This window comes from Cherax quadricarinatus, chromosome 76 (genome assembly GCF_038502225.1).
Source record: "Cherax quadricarinatus isolate ZL_2023a chromosome 76, ASM3850222v1, whole genome shotgun sequence".
Classification (NCBI taxonomy): domain Eukaryota; kingdom Metazoa; phylum Arthropoda; class Malacostraca; order Decapoda; family Parastacidae; genus Cherax; species Cherax quadricarinatus.
In genome coordinates, this window is record NC_091367.1 from 5,580,890 (window position 1) to 5,601,256 (window position 20,367).

Genomic DNA, 20,367 nt, shown 5'->3' on the forward strand with positions numbered 1-20,367 from the left:
CTTCTCACTCTGACCTAACATACTCACACACGCTTGCTGAGTCATCAAACCCCTACAACTACTGCATAATCACAAGCCACTTCAACAGACAAATCGAATTATATATAATTCTTCATTGGCAACATTTCATTCACACAGTGGGCTTTAACAAATTAGTGACTTGATCAAGTCCACTGTGTGGGAAAAATGTCATCATTAAAGGATCCTGTATATCTGCATTTGTGTGTCTATATCTGTCAGCATCTCATACCATTGCTTTTTCACAAGCCACCCACTTTTCTTTAACAACCCTAATTCAACAACCACCCTCCAATACAACTTTACTGATATATCTGGAAATGCCCCTGAAGCTCAGTCTCATGCTAGGCCTCTTACTGAATTAGAAAAACAACAGTAAAGATAAGTGGCTAATGAATGTGCTAATGAATCTTTAGCTAGATTCTGCTTCAAACTCATATGACCAACAAAAATATAAATTTTCACACAAAAAAAAAAAAAAAAATCATGAAATAGATATATAATGGCATCCAACCTTAATGGCACAAGCTTTGACAAAGTAATATGTATCACCATCTTCCTCATTAAATATCCTTACATGCACCATCTTTTTTTTCACTTTCAGTATGTAACTAATGGTTATGCAACTAATACTCTAATATGCTAAAATACATATTTATCCTCATATCTATATACAGTACCACATTTGCAAAATAAATAATAATTGTAAATATTCATTATTAGATTATCACACCTAATCAACAATAATGTGTGTCAAACCTGCTGCAGTGTAGCTAAAGATTGCTGGTGTTGCTCTGCAATTTCTTCAGCTGTTTGTAAACGAAGAACAGCATCATCTCTCTTGGCCGTCAGATCACGAAGCTGTGATTGCAAAGTCTCGACCTGAACACTTGCTCGCTGGCTGCAAAAATAGAAGGACAAGAAGGCTGTAATCTCATATTAAAATTCAAGCAATAAATCCTGGATGACATAAAACAAATAACTTGATCTCATAGTTAAGATCTTACTAACAATACGACGTATAAATTTTCTTTAAATTCGCACATAAGAAACTTAAGTAATGGTAATCTTAGGTACCGAGTCAATCTATTATAGTATCTAAAAACTTTTGAGGCTTGCATATTTCCAGAAAGATAGCTGGAGAGTGAGTGATGGGGAATGTGTTTCATCTTTGGTCACCCTGCCTTGGTAGGAAAAGCTTGGTGTTAAAAAAAAAAAATTAAAATATCTTACTTGGCAGTGCTAAAGAAATTTGAGTGATTATTGAGTTTTTCTTCCATCTTTGTGAGTGTGGAGCGCAGCATGGCCTCTCGTTCCTCAGCTTTCAAGGCTTCAGCAGTGTATGACTCCTCCACTGCTACCAGGTGCTGCCGCAAACGTTCGCACTCTGTTGCAAGCCGGCTCTCCCTCTCTCGGATAGTATTCAGCTAAGGACAAAAATAATCTGTCAAATTGTATACTGATAGTGAATCTTAATATACATTTCAATAAAATTATTATATCCGATTACCTCATAACACATATTGTACAAGAAATGCAGTATATAAAGGATTGGATAAAATAAATTGGAACTCTTTAAAACAAGCCTGGCTCAAGACCAGGCTCTGAGAGTAGAAAAACTCTTGGAACTTATCAAAGGTATATCAGAGGTATAAAGGTATGGCAACCCTGATTGTTGGTATTTTCAATGTAGTTAAAATTAGTTCAATACATTATTCCTCCATAATTACCTCTAAGTAATTAAGCAGAAATTCTTTCTACTAAAGTTCTGTAAGGTCTTACAGCTGGCATTATATGTATTTGGCACACAAAAAATCAAACATCTTTTCACTGAAAGAAAGTTTTCTCTTCAGTATTGATAGTTCTCATATTTATCCAGAATTTTTTGGTGGATGTGCATCCACATGCAAAAGTTGTTTTTGCAACCAAATACATCCTTAATACAACCACTGGTTCATGGAATTATCAGGACATTTAAGTGTAGCCACACACAGAAAGTAATGCAGAAATTTGTTGCAGTAATGGATGCTGACTTCAAGTTGAAGTGCCAGACTTTTAGCATAAATTTAAAAATGCAGATGCCATTATCTACATCAAAAGTTGACAAGTAAGACATATGTGCAACAACTGGGTGTCTTTATTGATGAAATGTCTAGCCTATATGGTAGGCTTCATGATCCACAACCATCCACTCCAGCACAGTAGGGATACATCCTTCCTCTCTACTCCTTTTTAAAATCATTGACATACACCAGCATCCAGAATGTAAAGTAGGAAATATTTATGTAACCATTGTAGATATAAGTATTGTATTAACTGTAACATATCATTAAACTGACCTACAATTATATTATTATCATAGATTTTTACAATTTTAAGATTGCACATTATATTCAGAAATGTAGCTACAGTGTACAATGCTAACAATTCTAACTGCACTTTTTAAAACAAAATATGGACACCTATGAACAATAACTTCCCACCTCTTGGTTAAGTACTTCTCTGTAAATCTAATCCTACCTCTTTGCTCTGGTCTTGATATTGAGAATTGAAGCGTGAATTTGCAATACGAAGCTGATCTCTTTCTTGCTCCACAGCTGCCAGCTTCGCTCGTAATAACTCTATTTCTTTATGCAAACCAATAAGCTGAAAAAGAGTTATTCAATTACTTTTAAAAATATTTGTTTTTATAATATTTTTTTTACAACATTGGCCTTCTCCCACCAAGGTAGGGTGACCCAAAATGGAAATACCTATGCATTCACCATCATTCATTCAATAACTGTCTTGCCAAAAGCGAGCAGACATCACAATTTAAATGGCAGGCTAAATCACATCATCTTCTTTCGTTCTGGGTTCATCTCCACCCACTCAGTGGTTTCACTAAAAATCTATTAGAACAAATACTCCAGCTTTTGAACAAAAGTCTGAAACTTATTAACTTCTATGGAAATTATTAACATGTAATGTAACAATTTAACCAATGTAAGAGCCTATATATAATATTGTACTGTACCTCAGCTTGTTGTACAAATCCTTCTGCAACCTTTTGCTGAAGTTCACTTTCAACTTGCTTCACAGAGCCAAGTTCTTCCCGGAGCCTCTCAAGCTGTGCTCGAGTCTCAGTCAGGGCTGTCTCACTTTTGTTAAGCTGTGATGACATTGAAGCTTTGTCCTCATTATATTGTTGAGATGTCTGAAAAAAGAAGTGTTTATTTATGACAGTGGCTTTCTCCTCACCTGTCTTTTGATATTCTTTCACCTTTATTAAATGGAGAGTTAGAGGTATTGGGAAGATGGAGGGAATATTTTGAGGAATTGTTAAATGTTGATGAGGATAGGGAAGCTGTGATTTCGTGTATAGGACAAGGAGGAATAACATCTTGTAGGAGTGAGGAAGAGCCAGTTGTGAGTGTGGGGGAAGTTCGTGAGGCAGTAGGTAAAATGAAAGGGGGTAAGGCAGCCGGGATTGATAGAAATGTTAAAAGCAGGTGGGGATATAGTTTTGGAGTGGTTGGTGCAATTATTTAATAAATGTATGGAAGAGAGTAAGGTACCTAGGGATTGGCAGAGAGCATGCATAGTTCCTTTGTATAAAGGCAAAGGGGATAAAAGAGAGTGCAAAAATTATAGGGGGATAAGTCTGCTGAGTATACCTGGTAAAGTGTATGGTAGAGTTATTATTGAAAGAATTAAGAGTAAGACGGAGAATAGGATAGCAGATGAACAAGGAGGCTTTAGGAAAGGTAGGGGGTGTGTGGACCAGGTGTTTACAGTGAAACATATAAGTGAACAGTATTTAGATAAGGCTAAAGAGGTCTTTGTGGCATTTATGGATTTGGAAAAGGCGTATGACACGGTGGATAGGGGGGCAATGTGGCAGATGTTGCAAGTGTATGGTGTAGGAGGTAGGTTACTGAAAGCAGTGAAGAGTTTTTACGAAGATAGTGAGGCTCAAGTTAGAGTATGTAGGAAAGAGGGAAATTATTTCCCAGTAAAAGTAGGCCTTAGACAAGGATGTGTGATGTCACCGTGGTTGTTTAATATATTTATAGATGGGGTTGTAAGAGAAGTAAATGCGAGGGTCTTGACAAGTGGCGTGGAGTTAAAAGATAAAGAATCACACACAAAGTGGGAGTTGTCACAGCTGCTCTTTGCTGATGACACTGTGCTCTTGGGAGATTCTGAAGAGAAGTTGCAGAGATTGGTGGATGAATTTGGTAGGGTGTGCAAAAGAAGAAAATTAAAGGTGAATACAGGAAAGAGTAAGGTTATGAGGATAACAAAAAGATTAGGTGATGAAAGATTGAATATCAGATTGGAGGGAGAGTGTATGGAGGAGGTGAATGTATTCAGATATTTGGGAGTGGATGTGTCAGCGGATGGGTCTATGAAAGATGAGGTGAATCATAGAATTGATGAGGGAAAAAGAGTGAGTGGTGCACTTAGGAGTCTGTGGAGACAGAGAACTTTGTCCTTGGAGGCAAAGAGGGGAATGTATGAGAGTATAGTTTTACCAACGCTCTTATATGGGTGTGAAGCATGGGTGATGAATGTTGCAGCGAGGAGAAGGCTGGAGGCAGTGGAGATGTCATGTCTGAGGGCAATGTGTGGTGTGAATATAATGCAGAGAATTCGTAGTTTGGAAGTTAGGAGGAGGTGCGGGATTACCAAAACTGTTGTCCAGAGGGCTGAGGAAGGGTTGTTGAGGTGGTTCGGACATGTAGAGAGAATGGAGCGAAACAGTATGACTTCAAGAGTGTATCAGTCTGTAGTGGAAGGAAGGCGGGGTAGGGGTCGGCCTAGGAAAGGTTGGAGAGAGGGGGTAAAGGAGGTTTTGTGTGCGAGGGGCTTGGACTTCCAGCAGGTATGCGTGAGCGTGTTTGATAGGAGTGAATGGAGACAAATGGTTTTTAATACTTGACGTGCTGTTGGAGTGTGAGCAAAGTAACATTTATGAAGGGGTTCAGGGAAACCGGCAGGCCGGACTTGAGTCCTGGAGATGGGAAGTACAGTGCCTGCACTCTGAAGGAGGGGTGTTAATGTTGCAGTTTAAAAACTGGAGTGTAAAGCACCCTTCTGGCAAGACAGTGATGGAGTGAATGATGGTGAAAGTTTTTCTTTTTCGGGCCACCCTGCCTTGGTGGGAATCGGCCGGTGTGATAATAAAAAAAAATAATAAAAAAATCTTGATATATTTTCAAATGACCTGTCTTCTGATTTTCTCTTCACCTCTACATCTGACTTGCTGCTTTAGTTGTGACTAGATAATGGTCCAGGTTGAACCAAAATGGTGTCTAAAGTTTCCTCCCCAAGTTGTGGGATAATAGTGAAATGACTAAGGCAACTAGAGATTTATTTTATTCAGTTCAGCACTAAAGGTCATGAAAATTTTAGCCTTTTACTACAATGCAAGAAAAGATATTGAAGTGCCAATATCTAAATCAATTTGATTTACAAAATGATAAGCTGTAGTTTATCTTTTTTTTTACAGTACCAACCTTATCAACTCATTAAATTATTACTGCTTTCAAAAATAGAACAAGGTACTATGAATGCTAGTTATATATAATTATGTGGGATGTTTAAATTACACTCAGCTGTTGTGCATGAAGAAATACAACGTGAAAATAAGAAAAAGGAGTAATTTAAGAAAGACCCAATAAAGATGGTATTGTGAGAGCACAGTATGTTAAGTATGGAGAAATAAATCAAATGTGGTGAAAAATGGGAGACTACTACCAGGACACACAGGATTTAACCTTTATAAATGATGTGTAAGAAAATAATAGAAAGTATAAGAAGAGTGTATAATAATGTATTACAAACACATACACATAGGTAAGAGTAATAAAACTTACAAATAGATGCACCACTGTGAACAAAAAAAGATCAAAGACTATATGAAATATGAAATTATACCAAAAACTTTAAACTAAAAACCATTAAAAAAAATACTGCAAAAAAATGGATTCTGGTTTTCAATAAGGTAAAAATAAAATGACATCTTTTAAGAAATTTAACAGCAATGGATTTCTTATAAAAAAGAATATGTGCTATCAACTTTAAGAATACACAGAATTCATTGTCAAGTACAATCAAATTATAACTCAATGACAGTTACCTGAGTAAGAACTCGAGTCAGTCGCTGGATTTCAGTATGGTAGGAGACACTTTCTTGGTGCTTTTGTGTGATTGCTGCAATCATTTGGTCTCTTTCTGCCTGAAGGCTGCTGAGTTGTTGAAGGGCAGTGTTCTTTCCTAACTCCAGCTCTTGTACCTCCTGGCTTAACTTTTCTCTGTCTTGAAGCAAAGATAATCTTTCCTGTGACATCTTTACGTTCTCATCGCGCAGTGCTTGTTCTCTTTTGCTTAAATCTTCATTGTCACTTGCTAAATTACTAGTTTCTCTTTCTAAAGCTATCAGTTCAGTTTTCTCTCTCTCAAGCTCATCAATTTGATTCACAAGCAAAGAAATTTTTGCCTCATTATCTTTTATCTCTTTATCCTTTGAATTTAAGATCACTGTCATGTTGCTTTGTTCTGACACTTGTTGCTCTTGACTCATCTTCAGCTGATCATTTTCGGACTGCAAATTTAAAACCAACTCCTTTTCATGGGCAAGAGAGCTTATCAACTGCCCATTTGCCTCATTAACTCTGGTCAGTTCCTCTACCCTCTGGCTTAGATTTAAAAAGGCATCCTTCTTTTCCAGCTTGACACTATTCAACTCTTCTTGTAGCGAAACAATATTTTGATCTTTCCTGTTAATTTCTCTTGAAAACTCTGCTATTTTTTCTTGTAACTGGAAAACCTCCATCTCATTTTTGTCTAGTTGTTCCCTCAAAGAATTTAATTCCTTTTCTTTTTCTGCTATTCTTGTTATACTTTCAGTTTCAAATTCTGAGTTTTGTTTCTTGAACAAATTTAATTCACCTAGTAAATCATCCTTTGTTTTTGACAAGTCCTCTATTTTCTTCTCCTTTTCTTTCAAAGCATTTTCCAGTGATGTGTATTTATCTTGTATTTGTTTGTTTATTCTATCAACATCTTTCAAATCTACCTGAAAAATCTGACCAACATCCTCCAACACTTGTGATAATACATCAATCTTGTCCTCCTTGAATATAAGTTGTGATTTAATACAGTCCAGTTCTTCCTGTAATTTAGTTGTTTTTTCTTGGCAGTGGGCTAGTGCGTCTGTTGCAGAATTAGCAGCCCCAAAATTCTCACTTATTTTGTATTTTAGATCATGCAACTCATTTTCAAGGCCTCTGATTGTGGCATCTCTGTCTTCTACAATCTGATACTGATTGAGCAACTGCTGACCAATCGATCCTCTTTCATGCTGCAAGAGAGCCATCTCTGCTTGTAAACACTTGAGTTGTTCATGCACTGCATCTGCTTGTTCCTTGAATGTGTCACGTTCATCCTGAAGAGTGACAGTTTCCAGGTCCAACTGTTGCATTAATGATGCCAGCCTCGTCTCTAAAGTTTTCTTCTCAGTTCTCAAAGTTGCTGCTTCTGTTTCTAAATTAACCAAGTTTCCAGTGCGTCCCTCTGCTTCTCTAAGTTGCCCCTGCAGGGTTTCACGCTCAGCTCTTATGTTGGCTACTTCTGTTTCTAAATTTCTTCTGGCTTCTGACAATGCTTCTACTTGTGCCTGCAACGCTTCAATCTCACTCGATCTCTCACGTTCTGAGGACTCACAGTGTTCAAGTACCTTCACCTCCTGACTTTCCTCTACCTGTTCACCATCAGCATCTCCCTCTGCACCTCCTTCACTCTCCTCTTCAATGGTAGGGAGTCCTCTACTGCTACCTTCAGGTGGAGGCCGCACTCCCTTTTGTATCTCTTCAAGTTGGTCTCTAAGATCTTCACATTCTCTCTCAAGATCATTCTGTGATAAAAAACATGTTTATCATATAATGAGAGCTTTAGTCCCTCCTTTCAAGATACACTGTTAAACTCATACTGCACTCTTAACCCTTTGACTGTTTTGGTCGTATATATACGTCTTACGAGCCAGTGTTTCGGACCTATTAATACGCATAAATTCTAGCGGCTTCAAATCAAGGAGAAAGCTGGTAGGCCCACATGTGAGAGAATGGGTCTGTGGTCAGTGCGCACCACATAAAAAAAATCCTGCAGCACGCAGTGCATAATGAGAAAAAAAAAACTGACCTTTTTTTTTTGGATTAAAACGTCGATTTTGAAGTGTATTTTCGTATAGTATTTATCGTTGTATTCTCATTTTCATGGTCTCACGTGATAAAATGGAAAACATATTACAGAAATAGAGATGATTTTGATTAGTTTCACGATGAAAATAACCTTGAACTTGAGCTCAAAGTAGCGGAAATGTTCGATTTTTACCAATGTTCAGGAGTAAGCAAATCACACCACACGTCCAATACATGTCAACCGGGGAGTCTAATATTTTTTCACTAGTGCACTGATATTATTTATACCATTTTTACAATAATGCAGTAGTCTGCATTAACAGCAAATTTTGTATTTTTTGTATGAATAAAAAATCAAAATAGAAAGCAATAGTAATATAAGAGGGCCCTAGAGACGTGACTAATGAACAGAGGATATGTTGTTTTAGTGCCAAGAATGTCTACATTGTTTATTCTGGACCCTATTTTGAAATTGGCATCTTTTTTAATTTGCATGAAATTGGTCAAATTGCCAATTTCTGACCACTTTATTGGGTAGTTCAAATCGGTAAATGGGCGGTTTCTTGTGCTCAACTGATAGAAAAAATAGTTCTAAAGAAATAGCTATGAGTTTGATCAACTGGAACAACGGAATTGGCCAAAATTAGGGCTCAAAGTCAGCAAAATTGCCGATGTGTATATGTCTCTGAGACCGCTAAATTCGCGGGAGTGTAATTCTGTGAGTTTTTGACCAAATTTCATACTTTTGGTGTCATTACCATTGGAAAAAGATTCTCTATCATTAGAAAGGTGCTCGCGACAGTCAAAAAGTTAAGCACCCAATAACTGTTCAACAATACAATTTCTTTTTTTTTCTTTTTTTCAAAGAATGGATGGAACTAAAATTTAACATTGCAGATAATGTTAGCAGATGCCCCAACTGTTGTGCCAACTGAAAGTATTGCATATTGAAATTCTCATTATGAACACAGACTAATTGAGATGGAGAAAATAAACATTCTCCCAATTAATTTAGATGATCAGTTAATGGTGAGCCAATTTACAGAATATTAATAAAATAAGAGAAGCACACTTACATACTGCCAAGAGGATAGTAAGGACAGATAAGGACATACCCGATTTGCTTCTGCTTCATTAAGCTGTTCATTCTTCTCTCTGAGCTCCTGGGTGATTGTGGAAACATGTCGCTCTAGAGTATCTCTCTGCCACACAGATTCACGAAGAAGTTCTGCAAGTCTATGGATACCACCTTTCACATTCTTGGGCACCTGAACAAAATTAATTACTGTACAATACTAAATACTAGATGAAACAATAGCCTCGGGGAGAAATCCAGATATTTCTCCTTGCAGCCTTTTTCATCTACTTCTCCGAGACTATGAGTTCCCTACAGTTTGTACTAGAGGTGGAAGTGAAATCTGAGGAACTTTTAAATGTCGATGAAGAAAGGGAGGCGGTAATTTCATGCACTGGCCAGAGAGGTATAACATCTTTTAGGAGTGAAGAAAAGCAGGACGTGAGTGTTGGGAGGTGTGTGAAGCATTACGTAGAATGAAAGGGGGTAAAGCAGCTGGAACTGATGGGATCATGACAGAAATGTTAAAAGCAGGGAGGGATATAGTGTTGGAGGGGTTGGTATTTTTGTTGAATACACGAAAGAGGGGAAGGCACCTAGGGATTGGCAGAGAGCATGTATAGTTCCTTCATATAAAGGGAAGGGGGAAAAAAGAGATTGTAGAAATTATAGGGGAAGAAGTTTACTGAGTATACCAGGTAAAGGGTACGGTAGAGTTATTATTGAAAGAATTAGAGACAAGACAGAGAAGGATTGCAGATGAGCAAGGAAGCTTTAGAGTGGGTAGGGGATGTGTAGATCAAGTGTTTATAGTGAAGCATATATGTGAACAGTATTTAGATAAAGGTAGGGAAGTTTTCATTGCATTTATGGATTTAGAAAAGGCATATGATAGAGTGGATAGGGGAGCAATGTGGCAGATGTTGCAAGTATATGGAATAGGTAGTAAGTTACTAAATGCTGTAAAGAGTTTTTATGAGGATAGTGAGGCTCAGGTTAGGGTGTGTGGGAGAGAGGAAGATTACTTCCTGGTAAAAGTAGGTCTTAGACAGGGATGTGTAATGTCATCATGGTTGTTTAATATAGTTATAGATGGGACTGTAAAAGAAGTAAATGCTAGGGTGTTGGGGAGAAGGGTGGAATTAAATTATGCTTGTGGGGGATTCTAAAGAAAAGTTGCAAAGGTTAGTGGACAAGTTTGGGAGGGTGTGTAAAGGTTGAAAGTGAACATAGATATGAGTAAAGTGATGAGGGTATCAAATGATTTAGATAAAGAAAATTTGGATATCACATTGGAGAGAGGGAGTATGGAAGAAGTGAATGTTTTCAGATATTTGGGAGTTGACTTGTCAGTGGATGGGTTTATGAAGGATGAGGTTAACCATAGAACTAATGAAGGAAAAAAGGTGAGTGGTGCATTGAGATACCTGTGGAGACAAAAAATGTTATCCATGGAGCCAAAGAAGGGAATGTACGAAAGTATAGTGGTACCAACACTCTTATATGGGTATGGAGGTAGGGTTGCAAATGCTGCAGCGAGGAGATGGCTGGAACTAGTGAAGATGTCCTGTCCAAGGGCAATGTGTGGTGTAAATATTATGCAAAGAATTCTGAGAGTGGAAATTAGGAGGAGGTGTGGAGTTACTAAAAGTATTAGTCAGAGGGCTGAAGAGGTGTTGTTGAGGTGGTTTGATCATTTAGAGAGAATGGATCAAAGTAGAATGACTTGGAGAACATATAGGGAAAGGAAGCCGGGGTAGGGATCATCCTCGAAAAGGTTGGAGGGAGGGGATAAAGGAGGGTTTGTGGGCGAGGGCTTGGACTTCCAGCAAGCATGTGTGAGCGTGTTAGATAGGAGTGAATGGAGACAAATGGTTTTTGGGACCTGACGAGCTGTTGGAGTGTGAGCAAGGTAATACTTTGTGAAGGGATTCAGGGAAACTGGTTAGTTAGACTTGAGTCCTGGAAATGGGAAATACAATGGCTGCACTTTAAAGGAGAGGTTTGGGATACTGGCAGTTTGAAGGGACTTCTAAACTGTTGTATCTGAGCACCTCTGCAAAGACAGTGATTATGTATGAGTGAGGTGAAAGTGTTGAATGATGATGATAACAGTATTTTTCTTTTTGGGGATTTTCTTTCTTTTTGGGTCACCCTGTCTTGGTTGGAGACAACCAACATGTTAAAAAAAAAAAATACAGGTATACACTAGCAAGTTTTAATTTCAAATTACCGAGTTATTTAAAATTGTGCTAAAGTTAATCTACTTCAGTTGCGAAAAAATGGCAAATTCGTGAATCATGAGAGTTCATAACACTTACTCAGTTCAACAGTACATTTTCTTTCTCTAACCGTCTCATCCAAATTTGAAGCTGACATGCACTTTGTTGTTCTATCTTTATTTATATCTGTAATACTCACTTCTCAATACTACTACTACTACTACTACATGCAAATTACTTCATTTACTATGATAAATTTATATTTGCAAAATATGCATTAGAAATATCTTTACGAACTAGACTTTTTATCTTAATATTGTACAGTGGACCCTCGCCTAACGATATTAATTGGTACCCGAGACCAAATAACGTTAGGCGAGTTTTTTAGCGTTAGCCGAGGCAAAATGTTAGCGTTAAATGTATCGTTAGCCGAATTTAACGTTAGGCGATGCCATCGTTAGGCGAGGGTCCACTGTACTAAGCTTCCTGTTCAACACTTCTATGAATTTTATTCAAAGCATTTTCTCTGCACAAAATCTCACATTTCCATAATTATTTTCTGATTTTTTGTTCATTAATAAAGAACCCATTCTCTTAAGTGTACATGCAATTGCACTAAGTGATGTCTCATTGAATATGCAAATCTGAGTACATATACAACTTAAACTACAGTCATCTCAGAGTATATCCCTGCCTAACATAAATGATACTTTTGCATATAATACAGTATTTTATACAGTATATATCACAAAGAGTGAAGAGCACACAAACACACAAAAAAGTAAGCTCCAAAGTATTTGTAAATAAAAAAGTTAAAAAAGCATGCAATGGATGGGATCTGAACCATGTCAAGAGAGTCATAAAAGAGTTAACATGTATCATTCTCTTCGTCAACAAAACTGAGTTTGCTTACCTCCTGAGTGTCGTGGACCAGAGACTTCTTTACTTCATCCATCTCTTCCTTTCGTGATTTTTTAAGAATATACAGATCATTCTCTATGTGCTTTATTTTATCTTCAAGTTCAGCTATTCTTGTATTGGACATTGTAATTTCTTGGACTTTAGCTTGTAGCTCAGATTCCAGCATCTCTGTTCCAGTTAGAGCATCTTCAAAAGCCTGAGATTTGTTCTGTAATTCTTGTTCTAAGTTATTCTTTACAGTTTCTAATCCTACAAGCTTTTCTTCAAGTTTCTTCTCCTCTTCCTTGTTGGCATCATGAATGACTTCGTTGTGTGCTGCAGTTTTGCTGAGTTTTAACATTTCTTCAGTAAGATTTTCAAGCTGTTTATGAAGACTTGTAGTTTCTGCTTCAGCTATAGTTCTCTTCTCCTCAGAGACTTTACATAACTCCATCAGATTAGCCTCTGATGATCTCAACTGCTGAAGTTCACCCTCCATTTTCTCTAGAGTAACTTTGAGCTGTATGGTAGTGTTTTGTTCCTCCTCATGTTTTTTCTGTAAATGCCTCAATTCATCCTGGATCTTAGAATTTTGCTTATCTTGGTCATTTTCTAATTTAATCTTTTTTCTAACAATGCTAAATTCATCCTCAAGTTTAGTTTTTTCTAAGAGCAACTGCTGCTTCTCTTTAGACATGCGTTGAATCTCTTCTTCAAGACGTGACAGTGAGGTAGACTTTTCATCAAGACTGGCTTTCACTTCGTCTTTCTCTCGAGTTAATGATTCAAGCTCTATTTTGAAAGCAGAAAAGGAAGCTTCCTCTTTTTCCTTAAAGAGTAACAGTTCAGCCTGCATCTGTTGCATCTCCTCATACTGTCTGGCCTTGTCTGCCTGTAGCTCTGCCACTAGTTGAGTTACTTGCTCATGGGCTGCCTTCATCACCTGTGCCTCCTCATTAGCCTGGTTTTTCTTCTTCAATACTTGTTCTGAAATTCAACACAATTCTATAATCCTGAGAAGCTGAGCCTAAAATTTCAAATACATCCTAAAATACCTAAAAATGCCATGTTTAAATATACAGTAATGGCAAGATATCAAATTGGAAGGAGAGACTATATAGAAAAAGTGAATATATTTTGATGTTTGGGAGTGGACATATCAGCAGATTGGTCAGTGAAAAATGAGATGAACCACAGAATAGATAAGGGAAAAGAGGAAGGTAAATGGTGTACTTAATTGTTTGCAGAAAGAAAATTTATCTAAGGGGGTATAAAAGAGAATGTACCAGAGTATAGTGGTACTAACATTGTAAAGGAAGGTCTTTAAATGTTGCAGAAAGGAGTAGGTTGGAGACAGTGGAAACTGCTGTTTGAGAGCAATGTGGTGTGAATATTATGCAGAGAATTATGAGCATGGAAATCAGAAGATCATGTGGGGTTACAAAGAGAATAATTAAAAAATGGAGGAGGGGTTATTAAGGTGATCTGTCCATTTAGAAAGGATAGAGCACAATAGAATGGTAAAGAGGGTGTATGGGGTGGAAGGAAGGTAGTGCAAGGGTCATCCCAGAGAGAAATGGAGAGAGTGCATAAAAAAATGTTTTGAATAGAAATGGCTGAGCATCCAGCAGGCATGAGTGTGTTAGATCAATGGAGACAAGTGGTTATTGGGTTTGATGGGGTGTTGGAGTGTGAGGAAACTAACATTTATGAAGGTATTCAGGGAAACCAGTTAACCAGACATGAATCTTGGAAATGGGAAGTACAGTGCCTCCACTTTGAATTGTGATGTCTGCACACCTCTGGCAAGACAACTACAGTGGACCCTCGGTTATCGACCATAATCCGTTCCAGAAGGTTGGCCAAAAACCAAAATGGCCTAAAGCCAAAATAATATTTTCCATAAGAATTAATGTAAATACAATTAATCCATTCCAGACACCCAAAAATATTAACAAAAATACATTTTTAAAGATTAATTATAGTTTTACATACACAAAACAATGAGAACTAAATAAAATAAATGAAAATTTAAATCACTATTACATACCTTTATGTAGACTTGTTGACTTATGGAAGACAGGGAGGAGGAGAGAGAGGGAGGACTGATTATTGTTTGGAAGGGGAATCCCCCTCCATAAGGACTTCAGGTATCAAAGCCCTCTCTGGGGCTACTTCCTGCCCTGCCTGCTACACTCCCTGCCTTCCTCCTACACTCCCTCCCTCTATGCTGCACTCCCTGCCTGCCTGCTGCACTCCCTGCCTGCCTGCTACACTCCCTGGTACACTCCCTCCCTCTATGCTACACTCCCTGCCTGCCTGCTACACTCCCTACCTCCCTTCCACACTACCTGTTTCCCTGCTATACTCCCTGCCTCCCTTCCACATGCCCTGTTTCCCTGCTACACTCCCTTCCTCCCTTTCACACTCCCTAATTTTCTGCTACACTCCCTGCCTCCCTTCCACAGCATGTGTGTAAATAACCTAGGATAATCCAAAAAAGTCAGACAGAGTGACTTATTTCCATTGGGGTCCTGTCTCCCTGCTACACTCCCTGCCTCCCTGCTAAGCTCCCTTTTGCAACATCAGCTTCCTTGATGTTTGGACGAATGAGCAGAAGTGTCCTCACTCGCCCAGAGACACAGCCAGACTGACTCACACACGCGAGTGGCTGGCAGGCAGGTGGGTTGACGTGTCCCATAAAATAACGTCCGATAACCGGAAGCCGAAAACACGGCCGATATCCGAGCTGGCTGATAAGCGGAATGGCCGATAACCGAGTGTCCACTGTACCGAATGAATGATGGTAAATGCAGTTTTTATGGGTCTCCTTGCCATCATAAGAGATGGCCAATGTGGTAAAGAAGATGATAGTAAATAAATATACTTCACTTATTTTTATGAAACATGAAAAGTTACTTAAAAGTTGTATATTTTATACTTAAGAAATATTTATTGCAGATCTGAAGTTGTGATATTACACAAACTAGCTTCTTGCTCCTAGCATTTTAGTCACCTTTTACTGTATATATAGTTAATATATATATACATATATATATATATATATATATATATATATATATATATATATATACATATACATATATATATATATATATACATACATCTAGGTTTTTCTCCTTTTTCTAAATAGCTCTTGTTCTTTTTTATTTCTTCTATTGTCCATGGGGAAGTGGAAAAGAATCTTTCCTCCGTAAGCCATGCGTGTCGTATGAGGCGACTAAAATGCCGGGAGCAATGGGCTAGTAACCCCTTCTCCTGTATACAATTACTAAAAAAGAGAAGAAGAAAAACTTTATAAAACTGGGTTGCTTAAATGTGCGTGGATGTAGTGCGGATGACAAGAAACAGATGATTGCTGATGTTATGAATGAAAAGAAGTTGGATGTCCTGGCCCTAAGCGAAACAAAGCTGAAGGGGGTAGGAGAGTTTCAGTGGGGGGAAATAAATGGGATTAAATCTGGAGTATCTGAGAGAGTTAGAGCAAAGGAAGGGGTAGCAGTAATGTTAAATGATCAGTTATGGAAGGAGAAAAGAGAATATGAATGTGTAAATTCAAGAATTATGTGGATTAAAGTCAAGGTTGGATGCGAGAAGTGGGTCATAATAAGCGTGTATGCACCTGGAGAAGAGAGGAATGCAGAGGAGAGAGAGAGATTTTGGGAGATGTTAAGTGAATGTATAGGAGCCTTTGAACCAAGTGAGAGAGTAATTGTGGTAGGGGACTTGAATGCTAAAGTAGGAGAAACTTTTAGAGAGGGTGTGGTAGGTAAGTTTGGGGTGCCAGGTGTAAATGATAATGGGAGCCCTTTGATTGAACTTTGTATAGAAAGGGGTTTAGTTATAGGTAATACATATTTTAAGAAAAAGAGGATAAATAAGTATACACGATATGATGTAGGGCGAAATGACAGTAGTTTGTTGGATTATGTATTGGTAGATAAAAGACTGTTGAGTAGACTTCAGGATGTACATGTTTATAGAGGGGCCACAGATATATCAGATCACTTTCTAGTTGTAGCTACACTGAGAGTAAAAGGTAGATGGGATACAAGGAGAATAGAAGCATCAGGGAAGAGAGAGGTGAAGGTTTATAAACTAAAAGAGGAGGCAGTTAGGGTAAGATATAAACAGCTATTGGAGGATAGATGGGCTAATGAGAGCATAGGCAATGGGGTCGAAGAGGTATGGGGTAGGTTTAAAAATGTAGTGTTAGAGTGTTCAGCAGAAGTTTGTGGTTACAGGAAAGTGGGTGCAGGAGGGAAGAGGAGCGATTGGTGGAATGATGATGTAAAGAGAGTAGTAAGGGAGAAAAAGTTAGCATATGAGAAGTTTTTACAAAGTAGAAGTGATGCAAGGAGGGAAGAGTATATGGAGAAAAAGAGAGAAGTTAAGAGAGTGGTGAAGCAATGTAAAAAGAGAGCAAATGAGAGAGTGGGTGAGATGTTATCAACAAATTTTGTTGAAAATAAGAAAAAGTTTTGGAGTGAGATTAACAAGTTAAGAAAGCCTAGAGAACAAATGGATTTGTCAGTTAAAAATAGGAGAGGAGAGTTATTAAATGGAGAGTTAGAGGTATTGGGAAGATGGAAGGAATATTTTGAGGAATTGTTAAATGTTGATGAAGATAGGGAAGCTGTGATTTCGTGTATAGGGCAAGGAGGAATAACATCTTGTAGGAGTGAGGAAGAGCCAGTTGTGAGTGTGGGGGAAGTTCGTGAGGCAGTAGGCAAAATGAAAGGGGGTAAGGCAGCCGGGATTGATGGGATAAAGATAGAAATGTTAAAAGCAGGTGGGGATATAGTTTTGGAGTGGTTGGTGCAATTATTTAATAAATGTATGGAAGAGGGTAAGGTACCTAGGGATTGGCAGAGAGCATGCATAGTTCCTTTGTATAAAGGCAAAGGGGATAAAAGAGAGTGCAAAAATTATAGGGGGATAAGTCTGTTGAGTGTACCTGGTAAAGTGTATGGTAGAGTTATAATTGAAAGAATTAAGAGTAAGACGGAGAATAGGATAGCAGATGAACAAGGAGGCTTTAGGAAAGGTAGGGGGTGTGTGGACCAGGTGTTTACAGTGAAACATATAAGTGAACAGTATTTAGATAAGGCTAAAGAGGTCTTTGTGGCATTTATGGATTTGGAAAAGGCATATGACAGGGTGGATAGGGGGGCAATGTGGCAGATGTTGCAAGTGTATGGTGTAGGAGGTAGGTTACTGAAAGCAGTGAAGAGTTTTTACGAGGATAGTGAGGCTCAAGTTAGAGTATGTAGGAAAGAAGGAAATTTTTTCCCAGTAAAGGTAGGCCTTAGACAAGGATGTGTGATGTCACCGTGGTTGTTTAATATATTTATAGATGGGGTTGTAAGAGAAGTAAATGCGAGGGTCTTGGCAAGAGGCGTGGAGTTAAAAGACAAAGAATCACACACAAAGTGGGAGTTGTCACAGCTGCTCTTTGCTGATGACACTGTGCTCTTGGGAGATTCTGAAGAGAAGTTGCAGAGATTGGTGGATGAATTTGGTAGGGTGTGCAAAAGAAGAAAATTAAAGGTGAATACAGGAAAGAGTAAGGTTATGAGGATAACAAAAAGATTAGGTGATGAAAGATTGAATATCAGATTGGAGGGAGAGAGTATGGAGGAGGTGAATGTATTCAGATATTTGGGAGTGGACGTGTCAGCGGATGGGTCTATGAAAGATGAGGTGAATCATAGAATTGATGAGGGAAAAAGAGTGAGTGGTGCACTTAGGAGTCTGTGGAGACAAAGAACTTTGTCCTTGGAGGCAAAGAGGGGAATGTATGAGAGTATAGTTTTACCAACGCTCTTATATGGGTGTGAAGCGTGGGTGATGAATGTTGCAGCGAGGAGAAGGCTGGAGGCAGTGGAGATGTCATGTCTGAGGGCAATGTGTGGTGTGAATATAATGCAGAGAATTCGTAGTTTGGAAGTTAGGAGGAGGTGCGGGATTACCAAAACTGTTGTCCAGAGGGCTGAGGAAGGGTTGTTGAGGTGGTTCGGACATGTAGAGAGAATGGAGCGAAACAGAATGACTTCAAGAGTGTATCAGTCTGTAGTGGAAGGAAGGCGGGGTAGGGGTCGGCCTAGGAAGGGTTGGAGGGAGGGGGTAAAGGAGGTTTTGTGTGCGAGGGGCTTGGACTTCCAGCAGGCATGCGTGAGCGTGTTTGATAGGAGTGAATGGAGACAAATGGTTTTTAATACTTGACGTGCTGTTGGAGTGTGAGCAAAGTAACATTTATGAAGGGATTCAGGGAAACCGGCAGGCCGGACTTGAGTCCTGGAGATGGGAAGTACAGTGCCTGCACTCTGAAGGAGGGGTGTTAATGTTGCAGTTTAAAAACTGTAGTGTAAAGCACCCTTCTGGCAAGACAGTGATGGAGTGAATGATGGTGAAAGTTTTTCTTTTTCGGGCCACCCTGCCTTGGTGGGAATCGGCCGGTGTGATAATAAAAAAAAAAAATAATAGTTAATAAATATTTAGGTAATGTTTACAAGTACTATAGTGGCACCCCAAGTTTCAAACCGCTCCCAACTCGAACAATTATGTAAGTTTATTATTGTAAGTGCTTTTGTATATGTATTCTTGGGGGTCTAAAACGAACTAATATAATTTACATTATTTCTTATGGGAACAAATTCGTCCAGTATCAGCACTTGAACAGCTTTCTGGAATTAAATAAGTTCGAAACTCTGGGTACCGCTTACTGTACTGTATTGAAATTAACTAATAAAGCAACTTCAGTAATGCTAATTATTATTATTATTTTTTTTATTATCACACTGGCCGATTCCCACCAAGGCAGGGTGGCCCGAAAAAGAAAAACTTTCACCATCATTCACTCCATCACTGTCTTGCCAGAAGGGTGCTTTACACTACAGTTTTTAAACTGCAACATTAACACCCCTCCTTCAGAGTGCAGGCACTGTACTTCCCATCTCCAGGACTCAAGTCCGGCCTGCCGGTTTCCCTGAACCCTTCATAAATGTTACTTTGCTCACACTCCAACAGCACGTCAAGTATTAAAAACCATTTGTCTCCATTCACTCCTATCAAACACGCTCACGCATGCCTGCTGGAAGTCCAAGCCCCTCGCACACAAAACCTCCTTTACCCCCTCCCTCCAACCTTTCCTAGGCCGACCCCTACCCCGCCTTCCTTCCACTACAGACTGATACACTCTTGAAGTCATTCTGTTTCGCTCCATTCTCTCTACATGTCCGAACCACCTCAACAACCCTTCCTCAGCCCTCTGGACAACAGTTTTGGTAATCCCGCACCTCCTCCTAACTTCCAAACTACGAATTCTCTGCATTATATTCACACCACACATTGCCCTCAGACATGACATCTCCACTGCCTCCAGCCTTCTCCTCGCTGCAACATTCATCACCCACGCTTCACACCCATATAAGAGCGTTGGTAAAATTATACTCTCATACATTCCCCTCTTTGCCTCCAAGGACAAAGTTCTTTGTCTCCACAGACTCCTAAGCGCACCACTCACTCTTTTTCCCTCATCAATTCTATGATTCACCTCATCTTTCATAGACCCATCCGCTGACACGTCCACTCCCAAATATCTGAATACATTCACCTCCTCCATACTCTCTCCCTCCAATCTGATATCCAATCTTTCATCACCTAATCTTTTTGTTATCCTCATAACCTTACTCTTTCCTGTATTCACCTTTAATTTTCTTCTTTTGCACACCCTACCAAATTCATCCACCAATCTCTGCAACTTCTCTTCAGAATCTCCCAAGAGCACAGTGTCATCAGCAAAGAGCAGCTGTGACAACTCCCACTTTGTGTGTGATTCTTTATCTTTTAACTCCACGCCTCTTGCCAAGACCCTCGCATTTACTTCTCTTACAACCCCATCTATAAATATATTAAACAACCACGGTGACATCACACATCCTTCCTT

General features: G+C 38.9%; 1 protein-coding gene across 5 annotated transcripts in view; it reads right to left on the reverse strand.

Moving 5' to 3' along the window:
• LOC128703627 (thyroid receptor-interacting protein 11) overlaps positions 1-20,367 on the reverse strand; it is a 210,690-nt gene that overhangs the window by 25,279 nt on the left and 165,044 nt on the right. For all 5 annotated transcript variants that reach the window (XM_053798360.2, XM_053798359.2, XM_053798362.2 and 2 more), the window contains 7 exons: positions 12,412-13,385; positions 9,317-9,469; positions 6,143-7,918; positions 3,035-3,214; positions 2,539-2,664; positions 1,252-1,445; positions 778-919 (listed from right to left, as the gene is read on the reverse strand). In XM_053798360.2, coding sequence (XP_053654335.1) covers positions 778-919; positions 1,252-1,445; positions 2,539-2,664; positions 3,035-3,214; positions 6,143-7,918; positions 9,317-9,469; positions 12,412-13,385 — 3,545 coding nt within the window. The remainder of the gene's footprint in view (positions 1-777; positions 920-1,251; positions 1,446-2,538; positions 2,665-3,034; positions 3,215-6,142; positions 7,919-9,316; positions 9,470-12,411; positions 13,386-20,367) is intronic.